The 16,394-nt window shown below is 45.3% G+C and overlaps 1 protein-coding gene across 1 annotated transcript in view; it reads right to left on the bottom strand.

Annotated features, from left to right (window-relative positions):
- The window catches only part of LOC141273805 (uncharacterized), a 48,381-nt gene extending 39,663 nt beyond the window's left edge, over window positions 1-8,718 (bottom strand). The window contains exons 1-3 of the mRNA XM_073686176.1: window positions 8,466-8,718; window positions 7,126-7,230; window positions 3,040-4,056 (exon numbers count right to left, since the gene is read on the bottom strand). Of these exons, the coding sequence (XP_073542277.1) occupies window positions 3,040-4,055 (1,016 nt within the window). The 5' untranslated portion in view covers window position 4,056; window positions 7,126-7,230; window positions 8,466-8,718. The remainder of the gene's footprint in view (window positions 1-3,039; window positions 4,057-7,125; window positions 7,231-8,465) is intronic.
- Window positions 8,719-16,394: the final 7,676 nt, after the last annotated feature.

Here is a 16,394-nt window from a genome sequence, read left to right as displayed (position 1 = left end):
AAAACGCATGCAGTTTTTACATGGGTTTTTCCTGCCAGGTAGAAGCGTTTGTCAAGTGTTTTTGCATGCATTTCTGCATGCGGGTTATCAAGCGCTTTTCCAAGCGATTTTAGCATCATTTGGAAAAGTGCTTGACAACGTGTTCACACTATATAAATCCATGCAACCAGCATAGACTTATATAGTGTGACCAAGTTAGTTAAAAAAAAAAAAAAGATTATACTCACCTTCCGATGTCCTCCCGGTATTTTCTCTGCTGCGTCCGGTGTCTTGGGCGGCTCGCGGTGGTGTGAAGGACCTGCGGTGACGACATTGAGTCATGTGACAGGTCACATGACTCAATGACGTCACCGCAGGTCCTTCACAACAATGCGACCCAAACAGCAGACTAGACGGAGGGGAGAGAACACCGGGAGGACATCGGAAGGGAAGTATAATCTTTATTTTTATTTTAAATTCTTTTTTTTTTTTTTACCGTTTCTATGGTACCCGGGTCTGGATGAGAGCCTACTCTCCTCCAGGCCTGGGTACCATCCGCACATTGAACCGTGTGATATCCGCTTGTGCAGATGCAGTGATGCGGATGTCACGCGGTCCAATGCAAGTCAATGTTGGCGATTACGCTGCGTGTCCGCAAAATGAATGGACATGCTGCGGATTTTTGAGCGCAGCACAAACGCTGTGGAAAAATCCGCAGCATGGGCATTGACATTGCGGCTTGTCATTGGGGACCATGGGGGACGGATTACCAAGCGTTTTTTAAGCGTTTTCGCTGCGGAAATTCCGCAGCAGAAACGCTTGAAAAATGCATAGTGGGCACACAGCCTAAGAAGTCCCGTTTGCAGTTTGCACAAAGCCATGTAGGGGACACAGTTAGCACGTGGAAAGAGGTGTTCTGGTCAGATGAGACCAAAGTAGAACTTTTTGGGCAAAATTCAAAACACTATGTGCGGAAAACTAAAATTGCACATAACCCTGAAAACACCATCTCCACTATCAAACATGGAGGTAACAGAATCATACTGTGGGGATGATGTTCTTCAGCAGAGATAGGGAAGCTGGTCAGCGTTGATAGGAAGATGGATGGAGCTAAATACAGGGCAATCCTGGAAGAAAACCTGTTAGAGGCTGCAAAAGATTTTAGACTAGGGTGTAGATTCACCTTCCAGCAGGACGACCCTAAACATACGGCCAGTGCTACAATGGAATGGTTTACATCAAAGCATGTACATGTGTATGAATGGCCCTGTCACAGTCCAGACCTAAGTCCCACTGAGAATCTGTGGCAAGACATGGAAATTCCTGTTCACAGACACACTCCATTCAATCTCACTCAGCTAAAGTTAGTTTGCAAAGAAGGTTGGTCAAAAATGTTTAGCCTCTAGATGTGCACAAAGCTGGTAGAGACATACCCAAAAAGACTTGCAGCAGTAATTGTAGCAAAAGGCGGTCCTACAAAGTATTGACTCAGGGGGGCTGAATACAAATGAACATCACAATTTTCAGATTTATATTTTTTAAATATTTAGAAAACCTTAGATCATTCTCTCTCCACTTTACAAATACTTGCTACTTAGTCTTAGTTTATCACATAAAATCCTAATAAACTACATTCAAGTTTGTGAGTGCAACGTTAAAAAATGTGGATAAATTCAGGATGGGGGTATGAATACTTTTTTTTTCAAGGCACTATACATGGCTAACAGAGACAGGGAGCCCACCCCTCTTTAACCCCAGTGACACCTCCACGAAGCGATCGCTGGGTGCCCATAGTTCCCATGGCATGCGAAGGATAAATAATGGCTTCAGGGTCTGCCACCTACAAGGGCTCCATAAGACCTGCCATAAGCAGGGCCTAACAGGCCTCCGGCCAGTGTAACACTGGCACGTCTAATACACGGCAATATAAAACTATTGCAATACATTAAACCAGCAATTAAAGTAAAGATTTACTTTGCAAATTTTATTGAACTTTTTTTTATTTTTTAGTCAAATAAATGCAAAAAAAAATCATGCACAATTATGACATTAAAAGTAAAAAAAAAGGAACCCCCCCCCCTCCCAAAAAAACACATTATTAGTATTTCCACATCAGGAATGATCCTAGCTATAAGACTGTCCCATGATTTATCACATACTGTAAAAAAAATGAAAAAACACGGCAATGAAGTAAAAAATATATATATAGTAATCACTAAAAGCGTTAACGCATCCTGCAAAACACAAGGCTTTTGTTTTACACCAGATCTTACAGATCTATTGTTTGATGATAAATTTGAATAAAAACATGTGACCTTCCAAGGGATTTCTCTTGAAACTCTTCAAGAAGTGTAACTGCAACTAAGTTAGCACTTAGGAGAGAAGAAAGCCATGCGTGAATATGGCTCTCCCTATTACAAGCTGAAATGTCATAAATTACAATGTAGAAAGCCACAAGCATACATGACCATCTGTAAAACTCATATACATCTTTCTGGGGTAACAAAGAAGGGTCAAGGGACCCCATTCTCTTAAAATGTATGGAGGGGGACACAGAGACTTTGTGCTACCCATCTTTTCTTTGTCATGGAAACTACATGCACACAGCCACACACAAGAAAGCGTTTCTGTCTCCGCACAGAATGGCAAAGAGGGCCATATGTGGTCCTCGGACTGCAGGCTGTGCACCCCTGCTTCAAAGGCTATTTCCATTTTCAAAATGTATCATCTATCCATAGAAAAGGTGATACATGGCGGATTGCTGAGCGTTCAACCCCCAGGCTTTGAGAACCCTGTTAGAATAGAGCTGTGAATACAAATGCATGCCAACTATCTATGGCAGTCCCATTTACTTTTCAAAACTTGTTCTTGGGATCGGCAAGGTTCCCAGTAGCTGTACCCCCAGTGATCACCAATAAAGGGATTAGGTGATCATATGCTATAATTGTAATAAATTAAAAATGGTCCTAAAAATTGCTAAGATGCACAGTGAAATACAGCTGAAATGCGAAGGACATTATATTATCCGGTAATGTAAATGACAAAGGATATAAAACCCACCTAGAAAGCCTTGCTCCAGTATTTAGTGATGATCGCCAAATGCCACCTCTATCCAGGTGATGCTCAGTTAGTGGATGACTGACCTGCAAATAAGATTCTTGGTAATTGCCAAGTATTGGCAGTGTAGACCCTTTTTGGTACATTCTGAAATCAGTTTCCAGAATGTCCTTTGCCCCTGTGATGGTTCCATATGTACTGGATTTTTTTAATTCTGTTGTGTCAAGACTAATGTCTAAATTTAACATCATTTTACTATCATCTTCCACTTCTTCTACGTCATCATCCTCCTCTTCCACTGGAAAACAGACTGGATCAGCAGGGGGACTTGGGCATTTTTTGGTATCATTTCCAGGACTTGTAAAACATTGTAAAGGTGGTAGTGGCACCATTGTACACTGGACTCCAAAACTGCGCTGTGACAAGCGTCGGCACACTTGAATCCTTTTGCTACTTTTGTGGATGAGGTGAAACGTTTGGATATTTTTATGTCTTTGATCTGGGAAATATTCAGTATTTGTTCCAACAGTCTGAGTGGAAGGACAAGTTCCTTCTGGAGGAACAGATGAGTAAGAATGTTCAGATAAAAAGTTGGTCACACCAGTGGAGAAAAATGAGCTTTCAGGCACTAACATCAGACTTTGGGCAAATGTGAAGTCCTCTTCATTAAAGACATTTGCATTTAAGTGGCCAAAGGGATTTTTCTTTTTTTTTCTTCTCCGTATACAAGAAGATGGTAATGCTTTTGGAAAAATGGAGGGAAAGGAAGTTTTTTTAAGTAGTCTTGAACTTCCTCTCACTTCATAATCTTCTGGTCTAAAGTGTTTGGAGCAAATTCTATAAGACCCTTTTTTAGAATTTGATATTCTCTCAGCCAGTTGATCTGTGTCACCGAGATCCTGGTTCAAGTGGAGAAGCCAATTTTTAATGAGCTCAAATTCATGTGGAAAAGAATGGAGAATAACATCATCATCTTTCTTCCAGTGATACCAACACCCATGGACAAAACACGCTGGCATGCTGTCAACAGAAGGTGAATACATATATTATCATATTAGCTTTTATTACTTTATGCAAAATGAAAACAACCAGCCAGCTTTCCTGACTTGTCTAGGAAAATACCTTCATTACCCATAAAATAATTATCTTTCTAGAACTTTTTTCTAATATCTTGTTTTCATTAAAGGGAATCTGTCAGCAGGTTTTGCTACGTAATCTGAGAGCAGATAACAAGAGAAATAGGAGTCATAGACACTTTCTAAAATAACAAATTTTATTTGAATAGATTAAAAACCATAATAAATATGATATAGGTATGGTTTAAGGACTGATCCCTGCTATACAATGATATAGACATGCTACATGAACAAATCCCACTGACAATTCATAGCATGTTAACATATGCTGATTAAATATATAAATCTGGAACCATTTTTGTATTGTAATCTGAGAGCAGCATGATGTAGGGGCAGAGACCCTGATTTCGGAATGTATTACCTACTAGACTGTTTGGTGCTGTTTTGATAGAATCCATTTTCTCTACTGTAGATGTAGCAGTGCTCACAATGCTGAGCTGTGTATAAGCCCACCCACACCCCTTATTGGCAGCAATGTCGCCTCTGCACGTGTGGACTACAGTCGCAATTCCTTTGCACTTCTTCTCCTGGAACTACCCCATCCATGGCACTCCACTGCATTGTGATGAAGGCCCGGAATTTAAGATCGAAACATCAAATATATATTTTAATTGGATTGCTTAAATAAAATTATCACTATTCTTAGGCTCAACCCCTGAGTGCCAAGTTTACCTCTATTTATATTTACGGACTGGATCCCTACTCAGTATAGTACTATATAAGACTAGTATTACCTAAAAAATGAACTGGAGTATAAGTTGGTATACATGCAAAATAGGAGCATATTTACACTTTCCAGTTAACAGACAAAACCTAAGACAGAAACAAAATGAACATATAACCTGCTGTAACTAAATAATTAAAATCAATATAAATAACATTTGTTACTTGATAAACACCATTTTTTATTTAAAAAAAAAAAAAGCATAAAAGCCATCCCACCTACATCAAGGTGTACCCAAATCGGGATGATCTTAACCTCTAGTATTAGAAACCTTACCATATGTCAAAGTGATGTCAGTGTGAATAAGGACCTAGCAGGACCGGGTGTCAAATACAAATACCCAGCAAATGGGAAGTTATATAAGGCCACGGTCCCACTATCAGTATCTGGTCAGTATTTTTTCTCAGGAGTGGGAGATAAAACCAGGAGTGGAACAATCAGAGAAAAGGTGTAATAGAAACAAGTCACCAATTCTGCATTTATCACCCTCTCCTGAGAAAAAATACTGACCGAATACTGATAGTGGGGACGTGGCCTAAATGTAATGCCCAGCTCAAAGAAAGGGAGGCCACACCCTTACCTGAGCTAAATGCAGAAACCTAAAACTAAACCAAAAGAAATGATCTGGAGTATAATTTGTTATGCAAAATAGGAGCATGTTCAAACTGGCCATTAAGTAGACAAAAACCTAAGACGCTGGTGGTGTTGGCTTTTATGTCTTTTTTTAGTATTTTTTTTTATCAAAAATGGGTGTTTGCTAAGTACCCTATATGTTATTTATATACACTATTGCTTTTCCTTATTTACTTACAGCAGGGTATATGTTCATTTTGTTTCTATATAATAGTAGATGTAGCAGTGGTTAAAATGCTGAGGAGTGATGAGCGAATGTGCTTGGAAAAGGTGTCCCTGCGGCTGCATATTTTGAGGTTGTTGACAGCCACAACACATACGGGGATTGACTTTTGTTAGGCAATCCCTGCATGTGTTGCGGCTGTCTACCGCTGCAAAACATGTAGCTGCAATGAGTCTAACATATTATCAGAGCATGCCCAAGACACTTGGATAACACCCAAGCATGCTCGGAAAACACGTTATCTGAGCATGTTCCCTCATCACTAATGCTGAGTATAACCCAGTGTATAACCCTGCCTACACCCCTGATAGGCAGCAAGGTGCTAATCAGTCGTGGGGCTGGGTTACACAGATTAGCTTGACTGGTCTGCACACCAGGGCTGTGGAGTCAGAAAGCCAAACCTCCGACTCAATTTCCACGACACCAACTCCACAACTCTGACTCCCTCATACACGGCTCATGTTTAAGTGATAAATTTACTGTAGCACAGATTCATCTCTGCTAAAAGTCCAGACCCTTAGATCAGGAATAGGACAGACATTTATAGGACATTTCATAACTTTCCCAAATTCTTATAAAAAAATATTCCCCACAAACTGCATTGAACTACTGTACCCAATTTATTATATATTTTAGGAGTCGGAGTTGGTCCATATTATACCGACTCCACAGCCCGGCTGCACACAAAACTTAGTCAGGTAGTGATAATCTAACGCTGATAAAACTTAATTTTATTGAAACTACAATAAGTGTAGTAAGTGACACATCCATGGAATCAGGCTCTCTTGCCTTATATTATGCTGCTCTCAGACTGAATAACAAAAATGCTATGATTGTCACCCAGCTTTCCTAAACAACTGTCTGAAAAAGTCATCAGAACTGCTGGATGGTCAGAAATTTTGAATCATTGGAAGTTAGTACCCATGACCTATACGTCTCTAGTGTTCCTCACCAATAGTGTTGTTGCTATGCTTGCAACTATAGAACTTGCAAATAATACTGTCATAATGGTGCTAGTAAGTGTCCTACATTCAAATGATTCCCAAAATACTGCAATAATATGCAAAAATACAAATCTGATCCCGCACGTAAATAAGCATGTTAATATATGAACACACGCGGATTTACCGCACCCTATCCACTCTATAGGTGAAATTTCTGTTGCGGAGACTATCGGCTCCTAAAGCCGCGCTGCTGGTGAGTTTACGCAGCGGCTAATAGAAGCACAGTGGGCAGTGGATTTCTATAAATCCCATCCACTTTGCTTGTACTGTACAATGCAGCGGTATGGAAGCAGCACTGGTGAGCTGCGTCCAAACCACTGCTGGAACGGATTGTGGCCACATAGCATAGAATTGCTGCTTCCTACCCACCTGGAGTCACGACAGTATCCTCTTTCTGTGTAGTCGTATGACCATCGGGTATGCTGACAATACAACTGCAGATGTTTGCATCCCTTATGGGAAACGCCAGGACTCCTATGGTCAAAGAAACATTCAGTACGTTAGAGCGTGTTCACATGTGCAGCTATTGCTTCTGGATTAGCGGCTTCATTATCATCAGCGTGTTACAGTCTAATTACAGCGTCTAATTCATGACCTGTAGAATCCTCAGCCAGTGCAGATTTTGCATCAGCAGCCTGTCAATTCTTTCTGTGGATAACAACCATTGCATTGTATTGTATAGGGAAACCCACAATGAAATCTGAATATAATACATGCTGATTATTAAGGATCCATGACAAAATCCCCTCCAGAATGTGCAGATACTTCCAGTCACGTGTAGACGTACTCTCAGGGTGTGTGCACATCATGTCTTCTTCAGGCAGATTATGCCTGGAACCGGTCTGAAAAAGCACTTAACAATTCTAAAAAGACTGAACATTAGTGATGAGCGAGCGTGTATTGTTAACCCTTCTTACTATTTGTGGCGAGCTCGGCATCTATGTTAGTGTCACCGTGGCTGCATGTGTCACATCTGTTAGACAGCCATGCACATGCAGGGATTGCCTAACAAACAGGCTACTGCACATGTGTCCTGCAATGTCAAGGCCACTTGCTGTGTATATGTTCAGACGCCTCTAAAGAAACAATAAAAAAACTGTCAAAGTTGCACTTCTGGTGTTTTCCCAAGCGTTTTCTTATAGCAAAAGCTCAGCGGTTACACCGGCATCTAGAGGAAGCTCAGTGCATATACCCTTTGAGGAGAAATAATCCAAAATCTCTTAAAAACTCAGAACTTATAGTTTCCACTTAGTGTTTGTTCACATGTGGCATTTCCGCAGCATTTTTCAGGTGAAGTACATGTGTGATTTGTCTACAGTACATGTTAGTTCACCAAAAACCGCAGCACTAATTGTGATTTTGCAGTTTCTCATTAATAGGAAAGGGTTAAAGGATAAAAACTGATGCAAAAACGCTGAAAGAAGCGGCACACTGCAGAATGGCAAAAACACTGCAGCTTTCAGATTCAGGGAAGGAAAAAAGCTGCGTGTGAATGAGGTTTCTAAAACCTCAAGGCTTTTGCTTCTAGTGTGAACATACCCTTAGTGGGCACATACTCTGGAGAACGACTAGCCCTTGACTGAAGGTGTATATATATATGAATGTATAACACTGGCCTTATGTCCACGTTTCATCCACAGGCCGTGTGTACATAAACGTGGATAACGCTACATACAGCAGTGTCTGCTCCTACGTCCCTACTAACCTACCTATGCCTGCCGAGCCTACACGTCAAAGGACCTGGGCCGACGTCAAGATCACGTGACCTGTGGGCGCGGCCTAGCGTGGTGCTGCAGCTGGTTGTGGTAAAGTGAGTCTGCGCAGCGCTTTCTGTGTGGAGCGCTGTGTGTCTGCGGTGCGCTGCGCTTGCTCCGTGTGTCTGCGGTGCGCTGCGCTTGCTCCGTGTGTCTGCGGTGCGCTGCTCTTGCTCCGTGTGTCTGCGGTGCGCTGCGCTTGCTCCGTGTGTCTGCGGTGCGCTGCTCTTGCTCCGTGTGTCTGCGGTGCGCTGCGCTTGCTCCGTGTGTCTGCGGTGCGCTGCGCTTGCTCCGTGTGTCTGCGGTGCGCTGCGCTTGCTCCGTGTGTCTGCGGTGCGCTGCTCTTGCTCCGTGTGTCTGCGGTGCGCTGCTCTTGCTCCGTGTGTCTGCGGTGCGCTGCGCTTGCTCCGTGTGTCTGCGGTGCGCTGCGCTTGCTCCGTGTGTCTGCGGTGCGCTGCGCTTGCTCCGTGTGTCTGCGGTGCGCTGCGCTTGCTCCGTGTGTCTGCGGTGCGCTGCGCTTGCTCCGTGTGTCTGCGGTGCGCTGCGCTTGCTCCGTGTGTCTGCGGTGCGCTGCGCTTGCTCCGTGTGTCTGCGGTGCGCTGCGCTTGCTCCGTGTGTCTGCGGTGCGCTGCGCTTGCTCCGTTTGTCTGCGGTGCGCTGCGCTTGCTCCGTGTGTCTGCGGTGCGCTGCGCTTGCTCCGTGTGTCTGCGGTGCGCTGCGCTTGCTCCGTGTGTCTGCGGTGCGCTGCGCTTGCTCCGTGTGTCTGCGGTGCGCTGCGCTTGCTCCGTGTGTCTGCGGTGCGCTGCGCTTGCTCCGTGTGTCTGCGGTGCGCTGCGCTTGCTCCGTGTGTCTGCGGTGCGCTGCGCTTGCTCCGTGTGTCTGCGGTGCGCTGCGCTTGCTCCGTGTGTCTGCGGTGCGCTGCGCTTGCTCCGTTTGTCTGCGGTGCGCTGCGCTTGCTCCGTGTGTCTGCGGTGCGCTGCGCTTGCTCCGTGTGTCTGCGGTGCGCTGCGCTTGCTCCGTGTGTCTGCGGTGCGCTGCGCTTGCTGTGTAGACAACCTGTCCCCCACTTCCGTGTGCACAGAGGCGACCTCCAGTATGGGAGCCCGTGTGCCCCGGGCGGTTTCCGGGTGTTCTTTTCTATGTGTAGTGTATGGATGTAACAACACTGCTTGTTATGTGCCAATAGCTCCACCTAGCGGTCTCTCTGTAGCCGTGTTTGGCGCAAGGCGTCGCTGCCTCTGAAGGAAACCGTATGTACACCCTTCCCCCATAGGTCTCTATAGTAAAGGAGTATCAGGGTATGTGCCTACGATCGTTCCTGGCAGCGCTGTGAATGCAGCAGTTATGTTTCTTCCAGTGGTACACTCAGGTGATTCCGCATGTGGATTCACCGCAGCCTATACATTGCACTGATAGAATGTCTCTTGTGTAGACTAGCGTCTCCGCAAGAGACACTGACATGCCGTGGTCTGGAAAGACACACCGCGTGTCCGCAGGAGCACGGAGACGCATAGTGGGCATGAGATTTCTTGAATTCCCATCCACTATGCTGTAACATCTGCCCGCTGCGGGTTGCACACAGCACAAGTATGCTGCGTCCAATTTGCAGCCATTCCTGACCGTGTGCACATAGCCTTTAGGTGGTATGCTATTTTATTTTTACAGTATGTCAACCAGGGCTGCCACCAGGAATTTCAGGTCCCCATATTGGTAACATTTTCGGCCCCCCTTGAGACTCTGCCCAGTCTCCACCCCTTATACCTTCCACAGGCCCACCACCCACTATTGAAAAACTCTACTTCTGCACCAGAAAAAGCCAAGAGCAGCACTCGCAGCTACTGAGGGAATGAATGGATCAGTGGTCGAGTCGCACATGATCTTCAGACTAATGGAGATAAAAGCTCCACATTCTGCCGATCAGTGCAGGTCCCAGCAGTAAGACCCCCACCAATCAATAACCTATCATTTATCCAAGCCACGTTCACACATTCAGTTATATACTTATTTGTAAGCCAAACCAGGAGAGGAACAATCAGAGGAAGTATAATAGAAACACGTCACCACTTCTGTATTTATCACCCACTCCTGGTTTTGGCTTAAAGATACTGAGGTAAAAAACTGACCAAATACTGACATTAGGATAGGTGATTACTTGTTTTCACTAGAGAACCTCTGTAAGTAAATAATTGCTACTGTAATAGTCACAGGACAGGGAGGGGTTACACATCCCAATATTTAATCTACAGGAAATAAACAATCTTCCCCTTATTGATATCACAGAGAACAAGTGACCTCCATACACAACACAATCCACTATACCAAGACCAATAAATACCACATATAAGAAAGAAATACTGCTAGACCGTGACCAGACCACACATTACAACCACATAGTGACCAAATAATACCACATAAAAGGGACAAAGACCGTCACACCATGACCAGACCACATATTACCACCACATAGTGACTGAATAATACCACATACAGAAACAAATACCGCCACACTATGACCAGATCACATATTACCACTACATGGTGACCGAATAATACCACATACAAGGGACAAATACCACCACACTGTGACCAGATCACATATTACCACCATTTAGTGACCGAATAATACCACATTCAAGGGACAAATACTGCCACACCATGACCGGATCACATATTACCACCACAGTGACTGAATAATACCACATACAAGGGATAAATACCGCACACATGGACCCTACACTGATGGTACAGTAAAAACGGACACAATGACAACACCGGTACCATTTTCTTCACATACTTGTTTAAACACGGATGTGTGAATGAGTCCTAACAGACAGATGCAACATGAATGGCCACCCTGTTCTGTCATTTTTTCACATCGTAAACACGTTCACACTAATCAGACATAACTTGGACATGTCTCTGATTCTTTGTTTTTTTTTAAACCATTGATTGTGTGAATTCAGCCCTATGTTATAATTGTCCGTGTACCATCTGCTAAAAAATGGACAGCACATGTACAAGAAAATCAGATGTGAATGGGGCCTAAGGTAAACACCTAAGGTAGAACCAAACCACCTACCAAAAAAAATAAAAAACTTTTGCAGATTGAAAGAAAAAAAAAAAAGTGTTTAACCCCTTGATGCCGTGGCGAATTTTAATTTTTGCATTTCCATTTTTTCCTCTCCTTCTTCCCAGAGTCATAGCAACTTTTATTTTTCTGTCCACATAGACATCACTCTGTAATGACTCTATATAATATATGAGTTTCACTTTTTGAATTGAAGAACTGAAATAAATTAACTTTTTGATGATATTCTAATTTAGTGAGATGCACTTGTGTGTATCTATCTATATATATTGCAGGGCGACTAATGATGAGGGCAATCTGGCCTGCTTCTCGGAGCCTGAGGCTCCGGGGGCCCATGGCCAGATTGCCCTCACAATGTGGGAAGGAAAATGGCAGCGGAACTGAGGGATCCAAACCAATGCTTCCTGCCCGGCGCTTTCTCCCTGACACGGGCGCGCGGCTTGATGACGTCATCATGCAGCGAGCGCCTGTGTCATGGAGAAAGTTGCTGGCAACGAGGATGCTGCGGGGAACGGGCAGAGAGGTAAATAATTTTTTTTTTTTTTTTACTGATACACTGGGGAGAGCAACAGGACAATGAGGGGTGGTGGGGTAGATCAATGGTGGGGATGGGGAGAGCAATGATGAGGATGGTGGTGATGAGGAGAGCAATGATGGGGATGGGGAGAGCAATGATGAGGATGGTGGGGATGGGGAGAGCAATGACGGGGAGAGCAATGGTGGGGATGGGGAGAGCAATGACGGGGAGAGCAATGGTGGGGATGGGGAGAGCAATGGTGGGGAGAGCAATGATGGGGATGGGGAGAGCAATGGTGGGGAGAGCAATGATGGGGATGGGGAGAGCAATGATGAGGATGGGGAAAACAATCATGGAGGTGGGAGGTGATAGTACAATAATGGATATATTTTGATTGGTGCGTGGCCAATCGCATATTAATGGTGGGGTAAATATCTGTATTCAGGGGTGCAGTGCCGGGGAGACACATGTATGTATACAATATTTGTGACCTTGTTTTTTTTAGGGCTGCGGTGATCATTGTGACAAGACGAGTTGTGGCTGGAAGATGTAGATATGAAGGTCTGACCAGATGGAGAAAAAGCAGCAGAAACCGTCTCTGATCAGATGAGACGTCAGCGGTAAGTGCCTGGATGTAAATATTATTCTGTATCTGCGCTGTGTGACTTGTAGTCATAATGTTATCTGTAAAGTCCCTTAGGCTGCATTCTCACATTTGTGTGAAATGTTCGTGAGCTGCCAGATTTATTTATCAAAAGAATGGTCTATTCTCATCAGATCTATATCCACAGGTGTGCACCACCAAAATAATCATGTAAGATAGGGAAAGGGGAAAGTTGGAGAAGTGTGGATATAAAGAAATTTTAAAATACATAAGCTTTATTAATTAATTAAAATCCTATAGATATAAAATTGCTCATGCATCTGTAGATGCATATAAGGTAACCACCTACTAGTTGTAAAAGTGGTACCCACTAATAGATCTGGCTGGATGTAGTGTAGGGCAAATTTTGGGACACCTCAGTCTAGTCCCTCTAATGTAGGACCGAGGTTATATATATACATGTGATATCCCCATATATTGGAATAGCCTAGATATGAGTGTCAGGTGGAAAGATTGTAAAAATCCAATTAGAGTTGAGAAAAATTATTGCTGTATTAGCAAAATGTTCCACTATCATATATAAGTCTGCCTTAGGGCAATTACTTTTGGTCCCTTTAAAAATAGTGTGGCACATGTTAAGGAGCTGAAACTCCTAAACCCTTCATCCAATTTTAATGTGGATACCCTCAAATGAAAGCTGAAAGTCTGAACTTCAACTGCATCTGAATTATTTTGTTTAAAATTCATTGTGGTAATGTCTAGAACCAAAATTAGAAAAATGTTGTCTCTGTCCAAATATATATGGACCTAACTGTATTTTACTTCATTTACAATGGGCAAGGCGCGTGGCAAAGGACGTGGAACTGGACGTTCTGGTGATGGTGCGTGCAGAGGACGGGGCCGTGGCCAAGGTGAAAATGTGCCACAACCAACAGCCACATCTTCTCGCTCCCACTTCTTGACCGAATTACTAGGGAAGCACACAACAACACCACTATTGCGAACTGATCAGTGTGAACAGGTTATTAATTGGATAGCAGATAATACTTCCAGTCACCTGTGCACCACCACCTCCGGTCTGTCTTCCACACGGTCAAGTCTTGGTAGCCATGAGTCTCGACCGCATACTCCTCCTCACCCTGATGCTCCTTCCTCCCACCATGCCGAGTGTCGTCAGACAGCAACTGATCCCACAGTTGGACACCCTGACGAGCTGTTCACTAGTCCATTTCCATATTTGGGCCCCTCGCCTGCTCCGCTTGAAGTGGTGGAAGAGGAGATCCCATGTAGCGTTGGCCAAATATTTGAACAGCCACGGCCACAGGAAGGCGACGCTGGCAATTTGTCACAAGAAGTGGACGATGACGAGACACAATTGCCACGAAGTGAGGAGGAGGATCGTGGTGCGCAAGTGGAAGAGGAGGAGGTGGTGGATGATCTAGTAACTGACCCAACGTGGCAGGAGGACACGCAGAGCGAGGCCAGCAGCACACAGGGGGAGGGAGGCAGAGTACCCCAAAAGGCAGGAAGAAGCAGTGTAGTGGCCGCACACAGAAGGCGGGCAAAAGTTCCCCGTAACACCAACACGAGGGACGTTGCCAGTACAACTGGTAGGTCTTCCAGAGTCTGGAATTTTTTTAAAGACTCTGTTGATAACCCCAAAAAGGCCGTTTGTACCACCTTCCAGGCCAGCATCAGCAGGGGTGACAAAACTACCAGCCTGACCACCACCAGCATGATCAGGCACATGTCAGCAAAGCACCCGACTTTGTGGGGCGAACCCCAGGGTCCACGACCAGTATCAGCGGGTGTCACCACTGCTTCTTCCGCTGTTGTGCGTATAAGAGAACCCCCTGTTGTGCGTGCAAGGCAATCCCCTGTCCATACTGCATGCAAAGATGCCCCCTCCTCTCAGTCTTCACTTGTTATGGCTGTTTCTCAAGAAAGAGCATCAACGTCCATGTCCCACCGCAGCGTTCAATTGTCCATATCCCAGACCTTTGAATGAAAGCGCAAATTCGCAGCCAAAGCCCCACAGGCCGCAGTCCTAAATTCACACATTTCACGACTGCTTGCGTTGGAAATGCTGCCTTTTAGGCTAGTGGAGATGGAATCCTTCCGCAACTTTATGGCGGTGACCGTCCCTCGGTACTCGGTCCCCAGCCGACACTATTTTGCCCGGTGTGCCATCCCCGCACTACACAAGCACGTGTCCCAAAACATCTGCCGTGCCCTCAACAACGCAGTTACTGGGAGAGTCCACCTGACAACGGACACGTGGACAAGTGCTTGTGGCCAGGGATGGTACATCTCCCTGACGGCACACTGGGTAAACATAGTGGAAGTTGGGACCCAGTCGGACCTTGGGATGGAACACATCCTCCCCACACCGAGGATTGCGGGTCCTATGTCAGTCAGAGTTGCCCCCACAGTGTACAGCTCCTGCACATCATCCTCCTCCTCTTGTTCAGCCTCCATCTCAGATATCACCACATCAGTTACAAGCTGGAAGCACTGCAGTACTGCCTCAGCCAAGCAGCAACAGGCTGTGCTGAAACTCATAAGCTTAGGTGATAAACCTCACACTGCTTGTGAGTTGTGGACAGCTGTGAAAGAGCAGGCAGATCTGTGGCTGAGACCGCTGAACCTACATCCAGGCATGGTCGTGTGTGACAATGGCCGTAACCTGGTGGCGGCTCTGAGGCGAGGCGAGATCACACACGTACCATGCCTGGCTCATGTGCTTAACCTCGTGGTTCAGTGATTTCTTAAATCGTACCCCGAGTTGCCAGATCTGCTCGTCAAAGTAGGCCGCCTGTCAGCTCATTTTCAGAAGTCGGCTACCGCTTCTGCCGCCCTTGCTGTGTTGCAGCAGCGTTTGCAGCTTCCGGCACACCAACTGGTGTGTGATGTCCCCACACGTTGGAACTCTACCCTCCACATGTTGCAAAGGATTTGTGAGCAGAAGAGAGCAGTTGTGGAGTACCAGCTGCAACAAGGCCGTCGATATTCAGGTCAGACTCCACACATAAGACCTCAGGAGTGGACCTGGATGTCTGACATATGTACCATTCTGACAAACTTTGAGGAATCCACCAAGATGGTGAGTGGCGATGACGCCATCATTAGCGTCCGTATCCCACTTGTCTGTCTTTTGCAACGCTCTCTGCAGAGAATTAAAGAGGAGGCATTGCAGCCAGAGTAGGATGAGATGGATCAAGAAGCCGTAGCGGGCGATTACACACAGCCCAGCCTCATCTCATCCCAACGTGCATTGGGGAACAATGAGGGAGAGGAGGAGGAAGAACAGGAGCTGGTATCATGCGCTGTAGACGGTAGTACCTGTACAACTGTCATACCGTCGGTTCAGCGTGGGTGGCCTGAGGACGGGGGAGGAGGAGGAGGAGAGCATGGTCAGTCGTCATCTTGGTGAGGACACGGAAGTCTTGCCCGTTACCAGTCTGGCACGCATGGCTGACTTTATGTTACGCTGCCTTAACCGTGACCCTCGCGTTGTCAAAATGTTGGGTGACAGTCATTACTGGTTGGTGACACTTTTAGACCCCCGCTACAATGAGAACTTTCACTCTCTTATTCCTGAGGTGGAGAGGTCTACAAAAATGGGGCAGTACCAGAAGGCCCATGCTGCAGAACTGTTAAAACAATTCCCATCTG

The sequence above is a fragment of the Phyllobates terribilis genome, unplaced genomic scaffold (genome assembly GCF_046119375.1).
Source record: "Phyllobates terribilis strain yellow unplaced genomic scaffold, ASM4611937v1 Scaffold_5__5_contigs__length_657084704, whole genome shotgun sequence".
Taxonomy (NCBI): Eukaryota; Metazoa; Chordata; class Amphibia; order Anura; family Dendrobatidae; genus Phyllobates; species Phyllobates terribilis.
Note: the sequence above shows the minus strand (reverse complement) of the source record. Positions and strands in the feature narration are given on the sequence as shown.